The sequence below is a fragment of the Coenobita brevimanus genome, chromosome 57 (genome assembly GCF_032717465.1).
Source record: "Coenobita brevimanus isolate Jiangsu-jjx chromosome 57, ASM3271746v2, whole genome shotgun sequence".
Lineage (NCBI taxonomy): Eukaryota > Metazoa > Arthropoda > Malacostraca > Decapoda > Coenobitidae > Coenobita > Coenobita brevimanus.
In genome coordinates this window covers 48,951,913-48,974,228 of record NC_137010.1, presented here as the reverse complement: position 1 = coordinate 48,974,228, position 22,316 = coordinate 48,951,913, and the positions used below count along the sequence as shown (strand labels likewise).

Genomic DNA, 22,316 nt, shown 5'->3' with positions numbered 1-22,316 from the left:
CTCTTAAGGGAAGGTACACCTGACAGGACCACTCGCACATCCAGCCGACACCTGTTGGAGCCCAGGAATTCAGTAGCCCAGTAGAAACCCTTCCGTCCCGAGATTGACTTTGTACCCAGACAGTGTATTGTATCCTGTGGTTGTGACTTTAAGATGATACACGTGAAAGGTTGTTTGCCCAGAGTTTTTGTGTCCTGTTCCTCTCGTAGTGTGTTCTAGTTCCGGCCTCGAAAGAGAATCCTATCTCAGCAGCTATTGTTCTTAGGGTGAGAAGTCGGCCTAAAAACATCTAGCATAACAATAACATTTCTGGCAAATGTACTGGCAAGGATGTTCACTTTACCAAGCAGATCATGTAAAGTGTTACCATCTGAAGATTTTAGTGGGGGAATGGATGATGACTTGTAAAGTTATTAATGAAAGAATTAAGAGTTGATCAGCATATTCTCTTGTCATTAGGACTGTTTAATACTCTAGTTTGGATGCTTAGTTGTGATGAAAGTTTGTTTCAGCAAGATTTATTACTGCTTTTGCATGGTTTCTAGCAATTTTAAATTGACTGAGCAATTCAGATTTTTTTGCTTTAAGTAAGAGTTATACGATAAGGACTTTTGGGTCGTTGCCCTGGCACAATTGCTGTCAAACCATTTTGGGGAGTCCGATATTTTAGTGAACTGTTGACTTGGTATGAACAATCCCATACCAGTTTGTATTTAGTCATTAATGTGTGATTCGGTAGAACTGATGTCACTGGAGAACAAAGACCGCCATGGCATATCAGCAAGATTATTTCTAAATCCATCCCAGTCTGCCCTATCAAAGTGAGATCTGGTTACTCTGACAGGTTCAAAACGGGGAGGTTTGGGGGAACTAATTAATTAGGCTTTGAAGAGATTGTGATCGGAGGTTCCAAGTGGTGATAATACTTCTATCCCGTATTGATCCGAATTATTTGACAGGAATAGGTCCAACAGACAGGGATTATGGTCAGGATTATCTAGTATTCTGGTTGGTTGTTTACCTATTGCATGAGATTAAACAGTTCTGCAAACAGCTTGCAATCTAAACCAGTATCGTCAGTCCTGGCAGAATAGAATAACCATTCCACATTATGGACATTAAAATCACCCAAAATGGTAATTTCAGTGGTTAGGTGAGGTTCAGGTTAGTCAACTGTGTGGATATGGAGTCAAATAAGCTGGGTTCTAAATAGCACTGGAGGTGCAATAAACTACATAGATATGTTTGGTAATATTTATAATAATGAATTATCAAAATTAGCTGAAGTGAAGCTCAAAACAGTGTCGACTGCAAGTCCAGATTTGATATAACAACAGGTGCCACCCTTGTTACGGAAGTTTGTGAGGAGATGGTAACCAGGAAAACAAAATGGGGATATGTCACTAGAGGAAGTGAATTGGGGTTGTGTGAGGAGCAGGGCTAGATGGAATACTGACTGGAGGAAAAAGTGAGAGGAATTCAGATTGGTACTAAGACCATAGATATTAGTGAAATATAAGGCCGAACCTGCGCTTCTCTGCTGACGAGCACAGTGTTTGCAGCAACCGCTGTCGGCACAGTGGCTTGATATCGACCAGGAGGACCCTGTGCTACCAGCCCTACCCTACCAATGGTGGTACGCCGGGATACCACTGACTTTGCTGATATTGATGCTGCAGCCATTACCAAGGCGGGGGGGGGGGGGATGGAAATAGAACGTGTGATATATAATGTGCATGCAGTGTGGTGTTGACAGTTGAAGGTAGAGTTATTATGAGAGTATGCTGGCCTACTCTGTGTAAATGAAAACACTAAAAATGTTCAGCAAAGGGAGACGGGTAAGAATAGGTTCTGAGGGCTGCTGAAATGGGAGCTCCAGGTCTCCCTGTTACCAGCTTGCCATCCACCTCAGGAGTACCACCCTATTTGACTGGAGCTACAGTCTACTCCCATTTCATTAATAAGTTAAACATATTTATGGACAAACACCTCGACAGTTCACTTAATATTTTAGGACCACCTGTCTCACTGTCTGTCTGTCTGTCTCTGTCTCTGTCTCTGTCTGTCTGTCTGTCTGTCTGTCTCTCTAAGTCTGTGTCTGTCTGTCTGTCCGTCCATTATAGAAATCGAGGGGGATACATACTCATAAGAGCTCTGATAGGCGTAACTTTTTATGCCGAATTTGAACATGTATAATACAGTTGCTGAAGTGGTATATGGACAAGATTCGTATCGTATCGTATTGTTTGTAATCGCTCCAGCTTGCTTGCATGCGTTGCCGTTGGCCACCTACTGGCAGCTGTCCACGCTGTTAGATCTCTAGCAGCCTCTCTATGCAGTCCTCTGTCCCTTAGGTCACACTCCATGATCTCGTTCCAGGTCTTTCTCAGTCTGTCTCTCGCAAGCCTACCTCCAACGTTCACATTTCTCACTTTCCACACCCAAGGAGGCGGTGGCTGAATCGGTAGAGAGGCGGCCTGCAGTCCTGATGGACCCAGGTTCGAATCCCGGCTGGGGCAGGGAACAGTTTAAGGATTTGAATTTCATAAAAGGCAGACTTTCCTGATCTACCAGATGACCCGCCGACATGTTGTAGAAATACCCCCGCTGATACTAATACACCAGTCCTGTATGAGACAGCCCTAGCATGTATTCAGTATGGACGGTGGGTGTTAGCGCCGAAGTGGTGACATGTGGAGGTGTAGGAGGACTACTGGGCCTTGGGATAGGCTACTGCCCCCGAGATATAGGCCCTGGAGCCTTTGGCCAGAGTCGGACACATTAAAAAAAAAAAAAAAAAAAAAACTGTTAGCCTCCATCCTTTCCACATGGCCAAACTCTCTTAAGTTACCCCTCCTTATCACAACACCAATACACTCCAGTCCCATCCTTCCTCCCAACTCTTTAATCGTAAACCTAGTTCCCGCAGGCCTTGCATTCAGGGACACACTACACATCTATCTAATCATTATCATTTCTGTAAGTTTAAGCCTGTGAATATCGGTTTCTTCTCGGGTCTCACTACCACAGAACATTACATTCCTAACACATGGAGCATGCTGTTGAGAAGCAGGAGTTACTAAAAGTTTCTCACTGTTTCTCGTACCATAGTTCCGTAATGAATCAAGAGTTGCCATTTAGCCTGTATTGTGAGCTTAGCTATTTTGTAAGTTGTACCTTAGTTTTTGTGCTCTTTTACTAAGTAATGTTCTGTTATGTGATTGCTTGTTAAATTATGTACAGTAGTTTCATTTAAGTTTGTATGTTAAATAATTCAGAGTATTATGCAGTGCAAGAACACTCTGGCATGTTTTGGATGTCTCCAAGTTGGTAACTGTTGTAACCGTTGCCCCCTTTGGGAATGCATGAAAAATTAGGAAAAGTGTAGAACCCTCTGGAATATAGGAAGCTTATAAAAAGATGGGGAAGAGACTAGAGGAAGTCCAGTTGGTTTTCAGTTTAGTTTGAGTGTAGTTCAGTGTCAGTGCAATGCAGTTAGCGAAATTTGTATATTTTTGGTACTTGTGAAAATAGTGAAGTGTTGTTGGCAAACTGTGAACTGTTATTGCAGTTTGTATATCTTCGGTGCTTGCGAAAATAGTGAAGTTGGAAAGCATTAAATGTAATTATTTGGAAAATAGAGACAGTGATCTTAAGAAGCCAATGTTTATTTACAATGCTTCAGCTGGTCTTGTTGCACACCGAAAGGCTGACAACTCACTGGGCAACGTCCTTACTGTACTGTAATACTGCTGTTGGAGCCTGTGGCAGTGTGGGGTGGGGACATAACAACGGTGTCAAGAATGTGGATTAAGTGCTGCAGTGAGTCAAATCTTCGACATGGAGCAAGGGGTTGTGCAGACAAGGTCCCGAGCTGGGCAGGAGGAGGAAATAAGCTCGGTGACAATCGTGAAGCTATTACAGGCCCAAAGTGTGCAATTACAGGCATAGGACGTAGGACAGAAACAACTCAAGGAACAATTACAGGCACAAAGTGCACAATTACAGGCACAAAATGAAGGACAGAAAGAACTCAAAGATCAATTACAGGCACAAAACGAAGAACAGAATGAAGTCAAAGAACAATTACAGTCACAGAACGAAGAACGGAAAGAATGATATGAACATCTGCAAGAGGCATTACAGGAGCAACAGAATTACAACTGAGGATGCAAGGACAGCTAGATGCGTTCATGGGGGAATTGAAGGAAGAGCAGCAACAGTTGAGCTGTTGCTACAGCAGCAGAAGTGTGATGTAAGCAGTAATGCGATTGAGTTCAGATAGCACCTTGACGACCAGCTGAAGCATGTAGATGACCAGTTGAAGAAAATTAGTGAGGGCTTTGTAATGGAGTGTAGACGGCATGCAGACAACCAGCTGAAGATAATTAAAGAGAGAACTGAGGTTGTAAAGAAATATTGCACTGCTGAGCCTCAGGTTAGTGTACAGGGAGCATATGAAAAGAATGGACAGTGTATGATGAATCTTGACGGATCCCAAGCATGTAAGGTAGCATTACAGGGTTGAATAATCAGAATGCAGAAGTTTTAAGTCCTGGACTTAATTATGATGCCCCAGTTTTTAGGCTCCAAGCCAGTGAAATGCATGGCTATAATGGGGGTCCAATAAAAAGGAAATCTCAGGAATTTGCTGGTAGAGTATCTTGGGAAGCTTATCATGTGCAGTTTGAGTTGCTTGCAGATCAGAATGGCTGGGATGATAGGCAGAAAGCAATGCAGCTTGCTACAAGCCTCAAGGGTGCTGCAATGGAGATTCTTGGCCAAATGTCAGTGATGGATAGGAACAGTTATCAATCCCTAGCACATGTGCTGGAGCGCAGATATGGGACCATGTACCAGACTGAGGTTTACAGAGCACGATTCCGGACCCGTGTCCGGGCTCAAGGCAAATCCCTACAACAGCTTGCTCATGACCTGGAGAGTATGGCATACAAGGTGTACCCTGGAGCAGCACCTAACTTGTTGGCCATTCTTCTGAGGGACCAGTTCATTGATGCTCTTGATATTGCAAAGTTGAATGGGCAAGTGAAGTTGCACAACCAAGAAGTATGCAAGAAGCGCTAGCCAGGGCTCTAGAATTTGAGTCCTACATCAGGTCCAGTACGTCCACTTTTCTGGCAGGTCATAGCGCAGGATTCAAGGCAAGAAAGGGGCAGGTACGTGAAGTGGAAAAATTTGAAGGCAGTTGCTGGTACTACGAAAAGCCAGGACATAGGAGAGAGGACTGCTACAAGTGGAAGAGGGAACAGAAGATCAGAGGAAGTTGCTAGTGTTTTGAGAAACCAAGTCATTGGAAAGTGGTTTGCAACAAGTGGAAGAGAGAACAGGAGGAGACCGGAGGAGGTTGCTGGTTCCGCAGGAAACTGGGACACAAGAAGGTGGATTGTTACAAATGGAAGAAGGAGCAAGAACGGAACAACACAAGGAAATCCACGATTGCAACAAATGGGTGTTGGACATGTGGTGAGGTGGGACACTTCAGCTAAGAGTGTCCAAATGAGAAGGATGAGGGTAAATTAGAGAAGGCTGGTGATGACAGCAACAACCAGTGAGTTTTTCCCAAGAAGCTCCACCACTGAGGAAATGCAGGAGAACCTTAATGAACAGTGTGTGAGAGGACGGAAGAACAGATGGTAGGCAGTGTACTAGGAATGGGAATTTAGGCAAGAAATGCTGCCTTACTTTTGTGACAGGGCCAGCATCAGATGAAGAAAACCGGAAGAGGATGCAGATAGAGGATGCAGATTTACAACCAGTGCTAGACTGGCTGCAGCGGAGTACAGTGCGACCATCAGCCCTGCGACCGAGAGCTATTGGAGTCAGTGGGACCTTCTTCGTTTGAACAACTTACTACTAGAGCATCAGTGGGGAACACCCAATGGCCTCAACAAATACTGGCAACTGGTGTCTTCAAAGAAAATGAGGTCTGGAATCTTGGATGTGTCTCATAACCAGATGACTAGTGGGCACCTGGAAGTGTAGAGAACTCTAAGCCAGCTGTGACAGAGGTTCTACTCGATTGGCATGTGTCAAGATGTTGAAGAATGGTGTTGGGTGTGTGATGTGTGTTGTGTCAAGAAGGGACCCAAGAAACGTGGTTGCGCCCCTCTCCAGCTGTACCAAGTGCGTGCACCAATGGAAAGAGTCGCAGTGGACATTGCTGGGCTTCTGCCACTCCCTGAAAGCGGAAACCAGTATATGTGTCACCATGGACTGTTTCACAAAGTGGCCAGAAGCCTAAATCATCCCCGATCAAGAGGCTGCGACTGTTGCTCAGGTGTCGGTTGACCAGTTTTTCTGTCACTTTGGGATGCCACAAGAACTACATTCAGACCAGAGTTGAAACTTCGAGTCTGCTGTATTCTATGACTGCAGCAAGTTATTGAGGATCAAGAAGACCAGGATGACCCCATTAAGGCCACAGTCAGATGAGATGGTGGAGAAATTCATCTTGGCCCTGGGACAAGAACTGGCCAAGTACTGCATAGAGGAACAAACAGAAAGGGACCAAAAATTACCCGCTTTGTTGATGGCATATCGGTCTGCATCTCTTAAGTCTACCGGCTACACCCCTGCAAAACTGATGTTTGGCCATGAGTTACTCTTACCCATTGACTTGTTAATGGGAAGACTACCTGTCAAAGAGCTGCATACAGACATCTCCAGTTATTAGAAGCATCTTCAGGAAAGGCTGGTTGAGGTACATCATCAAGTGTGAGGAGCCTGTAAGTTTTCAGGAGAGGTGTTGAAGTGCAAATGTGATGCCAAGGCAAGTGAGGTGAGCTTCAAGGATGGTGACCAAGTTTGGTTTTATGGTCCTCAGCAGAAGAAGGGATAGTCATCGAAGCTGCAAAGCCCATGGTATGGGCCTTACACTGTGTTGGATCGCCTATCAGATGTAACATATCAGATTCGGGGAGGCAGGAAATCTCGCTCAAAGGTAGTACACGTGAATCGTCTGTGGCGGTACCATGGGCCAGGACAGTACAGCTGGGACGTCTCTGAGAAATAATGCTCTCCCAGAGCCAAGGATATTGAGAAGGACCAAGGAGCTGAAATGCAAGAGGATGGTGACAGTTTCCTAAGAGAAGAAGTGCTTCAGGAAGAGGACCAAGACATTCCAGGAGGAGTGGACTGTGTGGAGGAGCAGGGACGTCGTCGGAAGTGGCATGGAGAGGACCTGATCAGTTGAAGGATTACTTTGTGTATAATTAGGTGTTCAGTTTGGGTTAAGGATTATGTTTGTATAAACTGTGTAGCTTTCTTGGGACGACAAAGGACTAGGGAGGGGGTAGTGTTGAGAAGCAGGATTTACTAGAAGTTTCTCACGGTTTCTCATACCGTAGTTCCGTTATGAGTCAGAGTTGCCAGCTTGCCTGCTTTTGTGAGCGTAGTTATTTTGTAAGTTGTACCTTAAGTTTTGTGCTCTTTTTCTCAATAATGTTTTATGTATGTGATTGCTTGTTAAATTATGTACAGTCATAAGAAAAACTATTGTTACCCTTCAGAGCTATGCACTATGACACAACGACGAAGTGTTGTGGAATGATGGGACAGAAACGTTTGTACCTCAAACCCGTCAATGTCGGTTATGTGAGAGACAGTTATTAGAATTTGTGCTAGAGGTAATAAAAACTAATTAGATCATTTGCCCTCTGTGCATAGAGACAATACGCTTTATTATCCGGCACCAAATTCATTAAATAAAATTATAACCGAATGGTCTGAAGTCGGCAACACACATGCAGACGGGCAATGAGTATGTGCACCCATGCCAGACGTATGATAGTACTTCAGCCGATGCAAGCCAAGTTAGTAAATTTCAGTGTAATAATGATATGTATTGCTTTCTACATATAATAAATGTTGAATAGAAGGAAAATAATAATACATGTTCAGTCTCATTGCTTTAATATTTTATATACCCACCCCCAGCTTCCAAACAGCCTCTAGACGTCTGAAGCATGCATCTGAAGCATTTAACCACCCATCTAAAGCAAACAAATGAACTCGTGCACCCCTGCTAGACTATGATTGAAAAAAAAGAAAATACAGTCGATGCCTATAGATTTAATACCATCCAAAATAATTTACTTGTTGTTTTCCATAGATATTAAGTGTTGAATAGTAGGAAATTAATAAACCTGCCGAGTTTCATTATTAATCCCCTGCGGGGCGCTCAGGATAACGCAAACACGTCCTATATATTTCCCTGCCATATGGCTCATTCTTGCTCATTATTCCACTTCTTGTAATGGGATTGTGATATGGCAACACTAGATAGGGGAGAGGCGAACAGCAAGGACCTGCCCGCACAGCCCAGCTAACGCTCGTTTCGCATAGAACATTCCTGGGGTCACGATAGTTTATCTTATGACTTTACCTTAATTCAAGTTTGTATGTTAAATAACTTAGAGCGACATGCAGTGTAAAAAACTCTGGCATGTTTTGGATGTCTCTGAGTTGGTAACTGTTGTAACCGTTGCCCCCTTCAATGCACGAGAAATGTAGAAAAAGTGTAGAACACTCTAGAATACAGGAAGCTTATAAAAGGATGGGGAAGAGCCCAGTGAAAGTCCAGTCAGTTTTCAGTTCAGTTTGAGTGTAGTTCAGTGTCAGTGCAGTGTAGTTAGCGAAGTTTGTATATTTTCGGTAATTGTGAAAATAATGAAGTGTTGTTGGCAAACCGTGAAGTGTTATTGCGGTTTATGTATCTTCATTGTTTGCAAAAATAGTGAAGTGAATTTAGAAAGCATTAAGTGTAATTATTTGGAAAATAAAGACAGTGAACTTAAGAAGCCAGTGTTTATTTACAATGCTTCAGCTGGTCTTGTTGCACACCAAAAGGCCGACCAGAGGAAGAACAACTCACTGGGCAAGTCCTTCCTATAATGTACTACTGCTGTTGGAGCCAGTGGCAGTGTGGGGTGGTGATGTAAGAATACAAAGAGCCCTTATCATGGAGGGAGAGCCCTCTCATTGTCAGAAGAGGCAACAGCGCCCTGAACTTCCTCCAACCATTCCTTGCCCTAGCCACTGAGCTAACTCCAGACCCATCTCCAGCACATAACATGTCCCCTAAATTATTAAAAAAAAAAAAAAAAAAAAAATCTTCTACACACTCAAGAAGCTCACCATCAAGATCAGTCCTTTCACATCTGACATTCTCTACATGCGCTTCCCGATTAACCTCGCACAGAAAATCAGTATTCATTCGCGTTATGCCTCTAAAACCACTTCTAATTGCACCACTACAGTAATTATCTAATAGCACCACTACAGTAATTATAAATAATCAAGTCAACAGTGAAAACATGGTAGGCAATAACTATAGAGTTTTGTACATCTACAACCATATTACTTACATGAAGTCAGATGGGTGGATGGATTGGAGGGGTGTGCAGGGCGGGTGGGCAGGTCTGAATGAATAGGTGGGTGTGGAGGGGTGCAGGGGGGGTGGGGGAGGATGGGTGGTGTGTTGTGGGTGGGATTGTTTGATGGGTGTGGCAGGGCAACATGGGTAGGTGAGTGGGTGGGCAGGATGGGTGTGTGAGTGAGAGTGAGCGGGTGGGCAGGATGAATGGGAAGGTGGGTGGATTAGTAAGGTAAGTGAGCGAACAGGGTGGGTGGGAAGGGTTGGTGAGTGGGTGGGTAATGGAAAATGGGTTCATGGTAGGATTAGGTTTATGGGGAATATATCCCTGAGGAAATGGTCCGAGGAGGAATATAGTTTCAGTGGGTAAAATGGGACCCCGGGGGTCTTCTCCCACAGGGGGAGTGACAATCCAGGGCCCCAGGCAATGCCAATATGCACAGGCATATGGTTTTACCCTATGCAAAGTAATACAATAAGTGCTCACAGGCGTTAGTCTGTTTGCAAATAACAAATTCATCAGCAGTAGATGGGAAAGAGGCCTTCACCATTCAGCTAAGAGTACCTCTCCTGACATATAACAGTCAAGAATAGCGAGAATAAATCAATACTAGGAAAAAAACATTATGACAAATATCTAATACCATAGTCTAATGAAGAGTTGAAGCGTCGTGGAAGTCAAGCAGGGCGGATAAATGAGCTGTGGTGCCGAGCAGAATTGCAGAAAACAGAGGAAAATAAAGGGGACTGTAAACATAATATCAATTAAATAAGCTAGACAGAATATTGAGTCACACCTGACCGTCACACCCAACATAATATGGCATAATACTCGTCCAACAGACGTACAGGTCAAAATGTCTTCACTTATGACAATGTAACATTTATTTAAGGTTATCGTAATGCCTGAGGCTACAACATACGTTTATTTAAAATACTTTGAGATGTGGACCCGTAGGTTTACCATCAGGATTTCAGGTTGATCTTAAAAACTGGGTATTCCTACTGGATGCTTTATTTAGAGCTTAGATGTTACACCCACGGAGTGTACTTGATCTCTCACTCTCTTACAATTTTTCATGGCACAGGTAGAGTTTCCTTTGAGTGTGTTGCCCAGTGTCACGACTACACTGTTTACAGATAAAACTGTCCCTCCAGCAGAATTTGCAAGAGGCTTGCTAGTCTCAGCCTGACTCAGGAAGTCCACAGATGGATCACCCAAAAAACATCCGGTCGCTTACTCGTATATTTCTCACCACCCCTGGGTGGAGCAGATCTCCCGATCTTTTTTATTGATACAGTGATTAATATAAGACAGTTTAAATAGTAAAACAATATTGATATAAGTGAATGATAAGAAATTTATATGATAATATATTATACTAATAATAAGAGTATACTAGTTAACAGGGAAAATATCTAACTCAGTATAGACATAGGAGAATGATACCATATTGATATGTGTTACAGTGATGTATAATAAAACTACATAATAGGTGGTTATACAGAAATCAATTTATTACAGTCCCACTCAAATTTCTCCAGCTTCATTGTCAATATGCAGTTTCTTCTTGTCACTTTCACATTTAACAAGTTTCACTGTTTTGACATATAACAAAGTTCCACCGTTTTCATTCTTTCATGTTGTAGCCTAATTTCATGGAGTCATTTTTCCATACATTTAACACAGCAATGGACAAAGAAATCACTCTGAATAGAAACAATAATACTACAATAGTGAATGTAATAAGAATATACTGTACATATAGAATGAGGGCTCGGAAAAGTGAGGAAGGAAGTGAGATATCTGGACTACAGTATTCTTACAATGAGCAGCAGTGATGGGGAAGATATTAAAGAAAAACACAGGACAGGGACAGTGATTCAAGGTGAAAGCTGATATACAGGATTTCGGTGACAAGATTAATTTTATCTCTCAATTTTTCTAAGACATCCGAAATGTTCAGTTGGGTACGCACTTCATTCATATGTGTGACAGTATTATCTAGCAACTTATGATGAACATTTAGCACCCTATCCTGTGCTTCCAAAGCTGAAGCAAATGTTTGTGGTTGTTCGTGATAAGCTACCAGATCACTAGATGTTGCTAAGCCAAAAACACCACCAAGGATTTTACCAACGAGTTCAAAGAGACCTCGCTTTACACGTGAATGTGCTCTTGCGACAAGGCCAGTGTGAGTCAAGGGGGCATTTAACCTAAGGAATCACTTCTTATTCCAAACAGTTTTATCTGTGAACAGTGTGGTTGATCTCTCACTTTCATAGTCTTTCAGGGCACAGGTGGAGTTCCCGTGTGAGTTGCTCAGTGTCACGACTACACTGTTTACGGATGAAACTCTCTTCAGCAGAATTTGCAAGAGGTCTGCTGACCTCAGTCTGACTCAGGAAGTCCACAGATGAATCTGCAACAAAACATCCGGTCGCTTACTCGTAGAATGCGTTGATTAAAGGACTATTATGAATTAAATCGAGAGGAAGGTGTTTATATAATTCTGCTTTTGTGTGTGTCTTGTAGATGTCTGTGCATACACCTCACGCACCACCAGCGTCTCACCGAGGTTTTCGTATGACCTACTTTCCCTTTACTTGTGCAGTCTCCCGGAAGGAATTTACATAGTTCATTTAATTTTCTTAACGGATGCATGTCATTTCCTACAAAATCTTCTGCTAAACTGGCATTGAAAAATTAACGTAATTATTATTTCAACAACTATACTGTTCTTCGGGTTTCATTCTCTGAGCTGGTGATCATCAGCTTATAAGACGGTGCTGTAGGTGCCAACGATTATTTCATTCAGTGCTGAGTTTGTTACATCTGTTTTAAAAATTTGTATTGAATCCATGTTATATTTTGCAGTTAGTAATTCAGTGTTAGGTCACAGATGTAAAGTATATATTGAATGGAGGCATATCCACGACACCGTGGGTGAAACATGGCAGAAGAAGACGCTTGTGTGTCAGCCAATCATCATCTGTGTTACAAGTCCATTTAAAGAGCTTCATTCATAAAAGAATACTACGTCCTTGTAGGGGTTGCCGTAAGTCGCAACCTTCCACAACCTTGGGGAAAAAAAAAGTGTATCCCTTTCACAGTGGCCAACTGTACATATAGCTCTGATGTATGAAAATGCCTTCCAGAAAACTCCCATCAAAAATGACCCATTATGCAATTCAGGTGTTTTATATAAAATTCCATACAAGAACTGTAATAAGTTTTATGTAGGACAATCAGGAAAAGACTTGGAAACCAGGATCTGACAGCACAAGTATAGCGTAAGAACAGCCCAACGGAGCAGTGACTGATTCCAACACAAAACATCCAGTGATCAACGCACTGACTGGGCAGGTCCTGTAATGCTAGAAAGGTAATAAAGGTTCGATGAAAAAAAAAAATGTAATTGAATCATGCTTAATTTCAGGCACATAATTAGCTACACTAATTGCACTGTAAAGCCATCTGTACATCATTGTATACAGCCTATGCTCATGATAATAAATATTTTCGAACTGCTATTTAAAACTGAAATTTCTGAATATAAAGATGAGCTATGGGCATATTGAATGTGATAAATTGTTAACAGAATTACCTATGAAGCAGTACCTCCCCAGAGTAAAATTCTTTATAATGGCTTGCTGTGGTTAGGATCTAAGTTCAGCCGAGGCGAGGTGAGATGAGGTCAAGGTATGTCAGGTTTGTCAGGTCCCCTTTATTCTATGTGCCCATCCCTGCTGCAGGTGTATATAAGACCTCAACCCTCATGTCTCTGTGTCATTCTGTCTGAAGATGTAATATACGAAAGTACTTACTTTCTCCCTTTTCACGTCTTCTGTGGTAAATTTGCACACACACACACACACACACACACACACACACACACACACACACACACACACACACATATATATATATATATATATATATATATATATATATATATAGATAGATAGATAGTATCATCATCATCATCATCATCATCAGCCATTGCATGTCCTCTGCTGAACAAAGGCCTCCCCCGTTCTTTTCCACGAATTCCTTGACTAAGCCAATCTCTGCCAGGTTTTGCCCACAAATTTCTCTGCCTCATCTCTCAACCTCCTGTCTGGCCTTTTTCCTCTACGCTTACAATCTCTTGTGGTCCAGCCTCTTGCTCCATCGTTTATTCCTTATTCTTTCTACATGACCTGCCCACCTCCATTTCTGTTCTTTTGGAACTTCTATAATGTCTTTGACTTTAGTTTGCTCTTTCACCCAGACTGATCTTTTCCTGTCTCCTAAAGATACGAGTATTCCCAACACTGACCTTTCCATTGCCCTTCGAGAACGGATTAGTTGATATTCCATCGACGTTGTCAGTTTCCAGGTCTCACAGCCAAGTCTATCTATCTAGCTATTGCCAGACGCCATAATCCCGTAAAGGGTGGCCATTTGACTTTGAGTTATTTGTTTTATGGGGAGGGACACCAACCCTCCACCAACCCACTTGTTGACACGTAGTAAGCACGTATTGTTTGGTCATATGGTTACCACCCAGCGTTGTAAGTTGTTTCTTGGCTTACAGGAAACCATTTGACTTGTCACTCAATGTAAAGCCACCCGTAAAGGAAAGAAACACAATAAGAAGTGACAGGAAAGATGGGAGAAATAGGAAGAAAGGACGGCAGGCACAGGAAAAAAATGATAAAGACTAAGGAAGAAGTAGGCAGCACTACATCAAGTGAATGGATGATGGTCACCACCACCTACCACCACAACCATGTCACAACCGGAATTATACATTCATTATATACTTTTCGTTTCATACATACTGTTAAGCTACTTTTCATGATGCCTTTATTTTTACATAAAGTTTGCCATCCAATTGTAACACTTCTTTTTATTTCGCTATCATGATCTTTCGTTATTCACGTATTTGCCCCAGGTAATTGCACTCCTCGATTTCTTCAAGAATTTCATCGCTTATTTTGATGACACTGTTTGGTGTATTTGGCATAAACACTACTTTAGTTTTACTCTGGTAGATGATCAGTAGTCAAATATCAACTTCAGAATCCTGCCTGTTCACGAGGTTGGTTTTCTTCCGACTTTGTTGTTACTCAATTCGTACGGACTTTAGTGAAGAGTTTGTACATAACTGGTAATAAGCTAATGGATCGATGGTTACTAAGATATTTCTAGTCGCCTATCTTGTAAAGCAAATTTAGATATCTATTGCATTACACCATGTTTTGGGAATTTTCTGCTTTATACACTGAGTAAACAAGTCAGCGAGCCTGTGCTGTGCTTCTACTCCTGCATCCAGCAGTAAATCTGCTACTATTCCATCTTATCCTGGGGTTTCTCTCTTTTCCAACTTTTAAGATAAATGTTTACTTCGACCGGTGTTACCTCAGGTACTTCATTGTGTCAACTGAAAAGTTAGCTGTTGGTACTATTGTCTTTGATGCATACAGTTCTTTGTAAAATTCTTCAACTCTCTTCACCATCATATCTCTGCATTTAATGACCACACCGTTTTTGTCTTTCAGTGATATAATTTGTTGCTTTCCTGGTGCCATTTTACTTCAGACCTGTTTCAGAATTTTTCTTTTTCTGATGGTTTCTTTGAGCTTATCCATGTTTTTTTTCTCTCTCTCTGTCTCCTGTTAGCTTATCTAATTCCGCTATTTCTGTTTCATCTTTCTTTGTTTTTACTTTCATCTCCTTTTCATGAACTCGAAGGTCATTTCTAAATACTTGTTGGCATTGGTTGCATTTGGTTTCCCTACTACCTCCGCTGATTCTCTTTGCACTTTTGTTCGTCTATCATTCAACTCATCAGTGTCACACTCAGCATGACTTCGAGCCTGAAATCTGTTCTTTATTTCTAACTGAAAGGCTGCTTTGTTTTGCTCTCCTTTATTAGGCATATATTTTTATTTTGAACCAGTTTTTTTCTTTCACTTCAGAAATTGAATGTGGACGTGCAACCCAACACTGAACGGTCACTTCCTATATTTACTTTGCTGATAACTGTGACATTTATGATCGTGTTACTCGTATCTGTTATAATGAAGTCAGTTTCATTCTTTGTTTCTCCATTTGGACTTCTACCTGTCCATTTTCTCCCGTTTTTTTTTTTTTTTTTGAAAGAATGTGTTCATTATTCTGATCTTATACATTTCAGCAAGTTACCACCATTTCTCCTTGGTCATTGCTTTCACCCACTCCGAATTTTCCCATACATGCTTCTCCATTTTTCGATTTGCCAACTTTTCCAATGAAGTTTCCCATGAGTATAGTATATGTGGTCTTTTCTTCTTCGATAGTCTGGGAGATGTCGTCACAGAATATTTCTGTTTCTTTATCTGAGCTTTGAAAAGTCGGTGCATACTGTATATACCTGTATTATTTTCAGGGTGTAACCTTTGCCTAGTCTGATTAAAATCAGTGCTCCTCTGTCAGACACACTGCTGAATTTAAGAATGTTCTTTGCAAGATTTCTGTTAATTAGAAATCCTACACCGGTAACCCCTTCTTTTGTAGCAAAATAGGTGGTTGCTGTCTTGGAGCTGAATTAATTTTTCCATTTTTCTGTATCTCACTCACACCTACAATATCCCAACTAATGTTTTCTGATGCAGTCAATGAGGTATCAAGTTTGTAATCTTCTGTGAGGCTTCTTATTGTATAGATCTTCATGGATTTCTGTTTGTTTAATGTCCCGGTCTCTGATTTGCCGGGACAGTACCTTCTCACTTTCGGTGGCACACTGCTCGTAAGCTCAGGAGGCAGCGCGGTTGGACCTTTAGTAGATGATGTTCCAACAGGAACGCCCGAGAAATCATTAACAGTAGAATTCATGTTTCGCTGGGGGGATTGTGGCTAATAATCTGACCTCCCTGCCACACAGTTTCTAGTGAGATGTAATTTTTTTTTTTTTTTTTTGTGCCACCTTATCCAGTACATTTGGTGAAGCCCTATTTATCTATAGGGGTCCCATGGTCCTCGTCGTCTATGATGGTACCTTGTATATTTGCAACGCATAAAGTGCATCAGTAACATACAAGGGGATATTAAGGTGCAGTTTGTCGATAAATTCCTGGGGCAGAGATGTTACTAAATCTGAGGAGCCAAAGAAAATACAACCCAGTGCCTTAAATTGCTACGTATTATTCACCTGAATCAGGCCACCGCCAGAAAATTTTGTTTGAGCTGTGAAGGACCCATAGCAATGAAGTGGTCAGTGAATATATCTATTCCTTCTAATTCAAAAGGCCTCCCCTTCATAGAAGCAACTGGGAATGGCAAAAATAATAATAATAAAATAAATGCCATGGAGATGAAGTGACTAAAAAAAGGACGACCCAGCCATTGTCAACGAATGACAGATATTGCTTCGTATTCCCGACAGATTACCTCGAAAAGATAGACCATGATTAGATTAGAAGATGAATGACATGAGAACACGTTATCTTTATCAGCGGTGGCAGTATCTTGGCCCGTAAACTTGTTCAGAGGCTCCCTGATGCCTTCCTTACCAGTTTATTCTTGTATCTATTGTTAATTTACAGTATTCTGGTAGTTTTTTATACAAATCTATGTCGATATTTGAAAAATAAATAAATATAACCCAGTACAATAGCAGTTACCCACAATATGCAAAACAAATGGCTAAGAACGAGGCTCGAGAAATCCTCGTAAGGTTATGAGAATACGACTTTAGGTGTATCAGTATTGATGGGGACAGGATTGGAAGTAGTTTGATAGCAGTTGTCTAGTCAGTGCCACAGTGTCACCACCTGTACCTTCACCAAAATCTCTTAACAACGCACATTTTCAACCAAACTCTTGCTACAACGGACTCTCTTCACCATAATTACCACAACGCACCCTCCCCACCAAGGCTTTCTCGACTTTCTTTACAACTCACTTCTCATTTTCTCTACGATCATTCTTTCTTCCAGCAAAATTATCTACAACCGCAACTAAATATCTCCAATACCACAGTTCAGTTTCTCCACCATATTGCACCACAAACACATACATATCCCCTGATACACACAAAGACAACATGAGGGCTGTGTGTCTGTCTTCAACGTTATTATTAACTATTATGGCGGTAGCGGTGGTTGTGGTTGAAACCTCTCAGTTACAAAATCAGGAGTCGTGCGACCTTCTAGCCATCTTGGAGAACATGGATTTAAATCAGGCATGCATAGATTCGTCCGTGGTGCAGCTTACATCACTCGTGAAGGTAGAGTTCTGGTCGGTAATTCTTAACATTTCTGATGCTTAGGAACTAATGAAACGATACTCCAATCCATATTATTATTGCTGGTTACTTTGCAGTTTCCTGTGTTAGGGGACAAAGTGTGACAAGTCTTACCCACCATAAGGACATTAGGCACCAGCAGAGAGTCCCTCGTATGTTAGGAGACGCTGGTTGATAGTCGCAGCAACCATCCTTGCAACTTATGGTGGGTTCCAGTAGCCGCAAGGTTATCATTTTGTGTCAGAGGAACCAGAGTGTTGTGTCGTCCACTTTAAGGATTAAAGAGTGCAAAAGGCAGATCTTTGTTACGTCAGGTGATTCAGAGTGTTGGCTTACTCCGTTTTAGTCAATGAGGTGTGTTTCAGGATAACTTTGGGAGGCAGGGAAACACGGAATGCAACTATGTTCCACTCTTTGTGTTTTCTCTCATTTCTTTGTGTCATTGTCTCCTCCAAAACCACTGCTACCTGCACTGAATTGTTTTTCAGCTCCGATGAATAGGTCATCAAGGACTACCTCACTGAAACATAGGAGCACTTCGAACTTCTGGAGAGATCTTCTGATGCCAAAAGACTGGTGTCTTTTTAGAACTGCTAAGATAACATACTACGAATATCACCCATATCATCGATATCTTCTCTGCCATCAGGGAATGGGTTGAAATAATGCTAATTTCCAATGAGCTTCTTTCCAGTCTTATTGCCAATACGGCAGATGCTTTTTGATGGAATCCTACAGTAGCTTCATTATCCTTGCACATGTACAGACTCGTCTTAACTCACACAAACAACAGGGATTGGAAATATCACATGGGGTGCATTCACTGACCAAATGCCTACCAGCATTGACTCTAGGTCTCTAGGTCTCCCTGACGGCACATATGATCTAAATATGCAAACGCTGAGGTTATTATTTACCTGCAAAACTTACTTGTCTGTCGTAGCAGTTTCCACCATAGCCACCAAGTCACTTACTCATTGTGGTACAGCTGCTGCCACCCCTCTGTTTCGTCTTATGAATATGACCACTTCACTACACTCATAATCGCAATGTTATTTACCCGAAACCCTGAAACACAACACCAACACAACAACAGCGAGAAACATTTCAATGATCCACGTTCACAGCAGAAGGCAGCCCCTGTTTGGACAATGTCACCTCCTACATAATGCCACTGAAGAGACTAAGGACATGGGACAACTTGCATTTTCTTTACTTCAGCAGGATTATTAGGCAATTCCCATGGTGACATCTGCACCCTGGAAGGTACAGATAACCCACATGAACCATCCATTATCTAGAGCCTTCATCAATGGCTACACAATTCATCTCATCAATACCAGACACACCCTTTCCTGCTTGTGCATTGTGTTTTACCAATGCCATGCCTATGCCCTCGCCCATTCGCACGTTTCAGCCAGCAGATTTGTTAATAGGGTAAATTGGTAGGTAGGTAATAAGTGGATATTGTAGAGAATCGCCATCGACGCCGGTAACGAAGAGTATCGTGAATCTCTGCTGCTGCCAAACGTACATAATAGTCTTAGCTAGGAGTTGGGATTGTAATTGTAGAGTGGCGAGGCACCTCTGTCACCAGTAATGTGGGCTGCTACCAATATAAAGTTGTGGGGAGTTGGATAGCTCGTAGGTTTTATCTTGAGGTAGGTATTTCTCTGTCTCCCTTGTCCCTCTGTCTATCTTGTACCGTAAGTGAGGTGACGCACAGACGCTCTGGGGTTTCGGGGATTTATTGTGACATAGTTATATCATTCATGTGATGGAGAGAGTGACGTGACCACGTATTGTCAGCGTAATGGCGAACCTCCTAACTATACCCTGTCTCCTAAGCTTCCTCTTCTCATCTCGCCTTCTGCCTTCTATGGTTCTCTCTGGCTCTCTGACTATTCCCTCCTATTTCTGGGAATATACCCCATTCACATACCAATGACGAGCTGGGCCATCATACGTTTGTCAACCTCTGACGTCAGTATGACGACTTTGCCCGTCATCCGATGTAATCTCTAAAGAAATATTTAGGGAGTTGCCAATTTTGTTGGATGACGGGCAAAAGTGGGCGGAACTAAGCCTGCCACAGCTGGTGCATGCGTGCTCATTTGTTTTGCTTGGCTCAGGGTGGTGAGAGGGTCCTCACAGGTAGGATGTACACCTATTGACCTCTTCCCAAACACTTATGCTCCTTTTTCTTCCGTATATATGCAGCGTTATTATTTAAGAAAATACAACAAATAATGCATTATTGGAAACGAAATATATTCTGCTACGTATTAAAGCAAAAAATAGTATTATTTCTTGAAGTTTTTTTTTTTTTTTGTGTGAATATTTTTTTAAAGGACAGTGTAAAACTTTAGCATGTCGGCTAACTTCTACTCATTTTTTTTTTTTTCATTTTATTTTGTATATATTGTCTTTTTGGACAATATACGACAGAGCACATTTTCCACCGGCTTTCGGCCAGTTACCCCACGTGTTTGCTGCATAATGGGGTTCTCGATCGTCTGGAAAATTTTGTGTTTTGCATTATGGTCGGAATGTGTACGTCTTCACCTGAACACTAGACACTGCATGTTGTGCAAATGGTACATATTGTGCTATGATATATACTAATGCCTGTCTTATTACATGCCTATAATTATTACTCATTGTATTGTGACATACTGTATTAATGCCTATAGATTTACCTTAACACAAAAGCTGCTAACGACTACGAACACTGTGATTTTTATATGGAGTCATTTGTCTTCCTTGTCTCCCTTCATGTGCTGCTACATTGGTCTTGAGCTCCACTGACTCGCTGTCCAGGTGATATATAACAGTGGTTCTATGACTTTCTAATGTCTGATACATTGTATATGCAGGTCTTCTTTATGCCACTAAAAAAAAAAAAAAGAAAAAAGGTTGTGAGCCTGGAAGACACGTGCATTCGAAAAAAAAAAAAAAAAAAAAAGAGTACCCTGAGACTGCAATAACCTCGCCCACCAACTGGTCTAGGCTCCGAATGTTTGGCTTTGCCCTGTAACCTTAGCCTTTGACCAATTTTTTTTTTTTTTTCAAAATTGAATTACTTCATTCATGCCTGACCCTTAAACCTTGTGTCAGATTTGATCCAAAACTTTCTGTGTTGATTTTGCACCTTGACCCTTAGATTTGGTCTTTCCTTGCGACCCTGGCCTTTGATTGTTCGCAAAAACACATTGCTTTATTCTTGCCTTCCTCTAAATCCATCCATAAAGATTGGTCTAAATCAGAGAAAACTGTTTATGTTGTCTTGCAACGTGACCTTGACTTTTGACCTATTGTTCTAAAAAACAATAGGTCAATTTATTTCTAATACGTTTGTTTGGTTAGTTGATTAGTTGGATGTTTGCGTGTGTGTGTGTGTGTGTGTGTGTGTGTGAACAAAACAACTCACACTGTTTCTCCGATATTAGCCAAAGTTAGTGGAAGTATTGAGGGTCAACCAAGACACCGATATATATATATATATATATATATATATATATATATATATATATATATATATATATATTGTTAAGCTGTCCGCCTGTCCTTTCCCACGGGTGCAGCCGTTACAGCTGGGCTAGGGGATTATGCAGTATCCGTGTCATTCGCGGAGTTTAAATTATCGAGTGTTACAAGTTCTTTTATTTCTTTCGTTCCTGCCACAGAGTGCAATTTTATTTAATACCATGCTGAGAATGCATTTGATTATTTTGATTGTCTTTTGTGAGCTACCAGTATATTTAATGATGTTTTGCTTGCATTAGAAGTACCAATTCATTGTAGAGAGAGAGGGGCACGAATTTAAGTTCCTTAATAATTAATCTGATTCATGCGTTCACGCTTGGCTTCACACGAGCCTAGCATTCGACCAGTGTCTTCCCAACCAGCTTCAGTATCGTGTGTGTGTGTACACTCTCTTTCCCCAGTCATATTTTTGTATAGAGAGAACATGTCGGTGTCTCTAAGCCGAGCTGGCGTTTTCATTTAAGTTCATTTTATTCTTTTGTTTGCTGACTGAGGGAAGTAGCTATTTTATTTGTTTTAGTGACCGTGTTGTCTTTGGAGGGCCAGGCTGGCTCATCGTGGTCCTCTCGTTGTTTTTATTAACGTTCCCCAACACACGTACATACACACCCACACCCCTAACCCCTACACAGTTCAATCCAATCTCCGCGCTCTATGCTAGTGAGAACTATCGTGAGCTATCAACTGCGTTCCCCCTTGGACACGGGTTAAGTAGAAATTCGTCACCACCGGAAATAAATGGGAGGTGTTCCTGTAGACTGTCTCGGGCGGTATAATTTCCGGTAGTGACGATAGTAGGCTAGATCCATAGGTAGGCTGTTCCGTTTGTTACTATCAAAGTACAGAGTGTTGCGTACTTAAGCGATAATTCTTCCGTTGCGCAGTTTTTCTCTAGTTTACGGAGTGTGAGTGCCGGGGTCTGCGTTATTTTCACAACGCAGTGGAGGCCGATCATCTAAAACTACCTTGTTTTTTTGTAATAGCCCCGGGCTGGCGCTACCGTAACAGTGGCGACCTCGCATCAGGATATCCAAACAGTCCCTTCTTCTTGCTAGGATATCGTTACCTTGGCGTTCCCTGTGCTTTGAGGTGAAGTTGAGTGT

General features: G+C 41.7%; 1 protein-coding gene across 1 annotated transcript in view; it reads left to right on the top strand.

The window, feature by feature from the left end:
• Positions 1 to 17,508: 17,508 nt before the first annotated feature.
• The window catches only part of LOC145401988 (ryncolin-1-like), an 82,299-nt gene continuing 77,491 nt past the window's right edge, over positions 17,509 to 22,316 (top strand). Inside the window, exon 1 of the mRNA XM_080274090.1 lies at positions 17,509 to 17,664. Within this exon, the coding sequence (XP_080130216.1) occupies positions 17,509 to 17,664 (156 nt within the window). The remainder of the gene's footprint in view (positions 17,665 to 22,316) is intronic.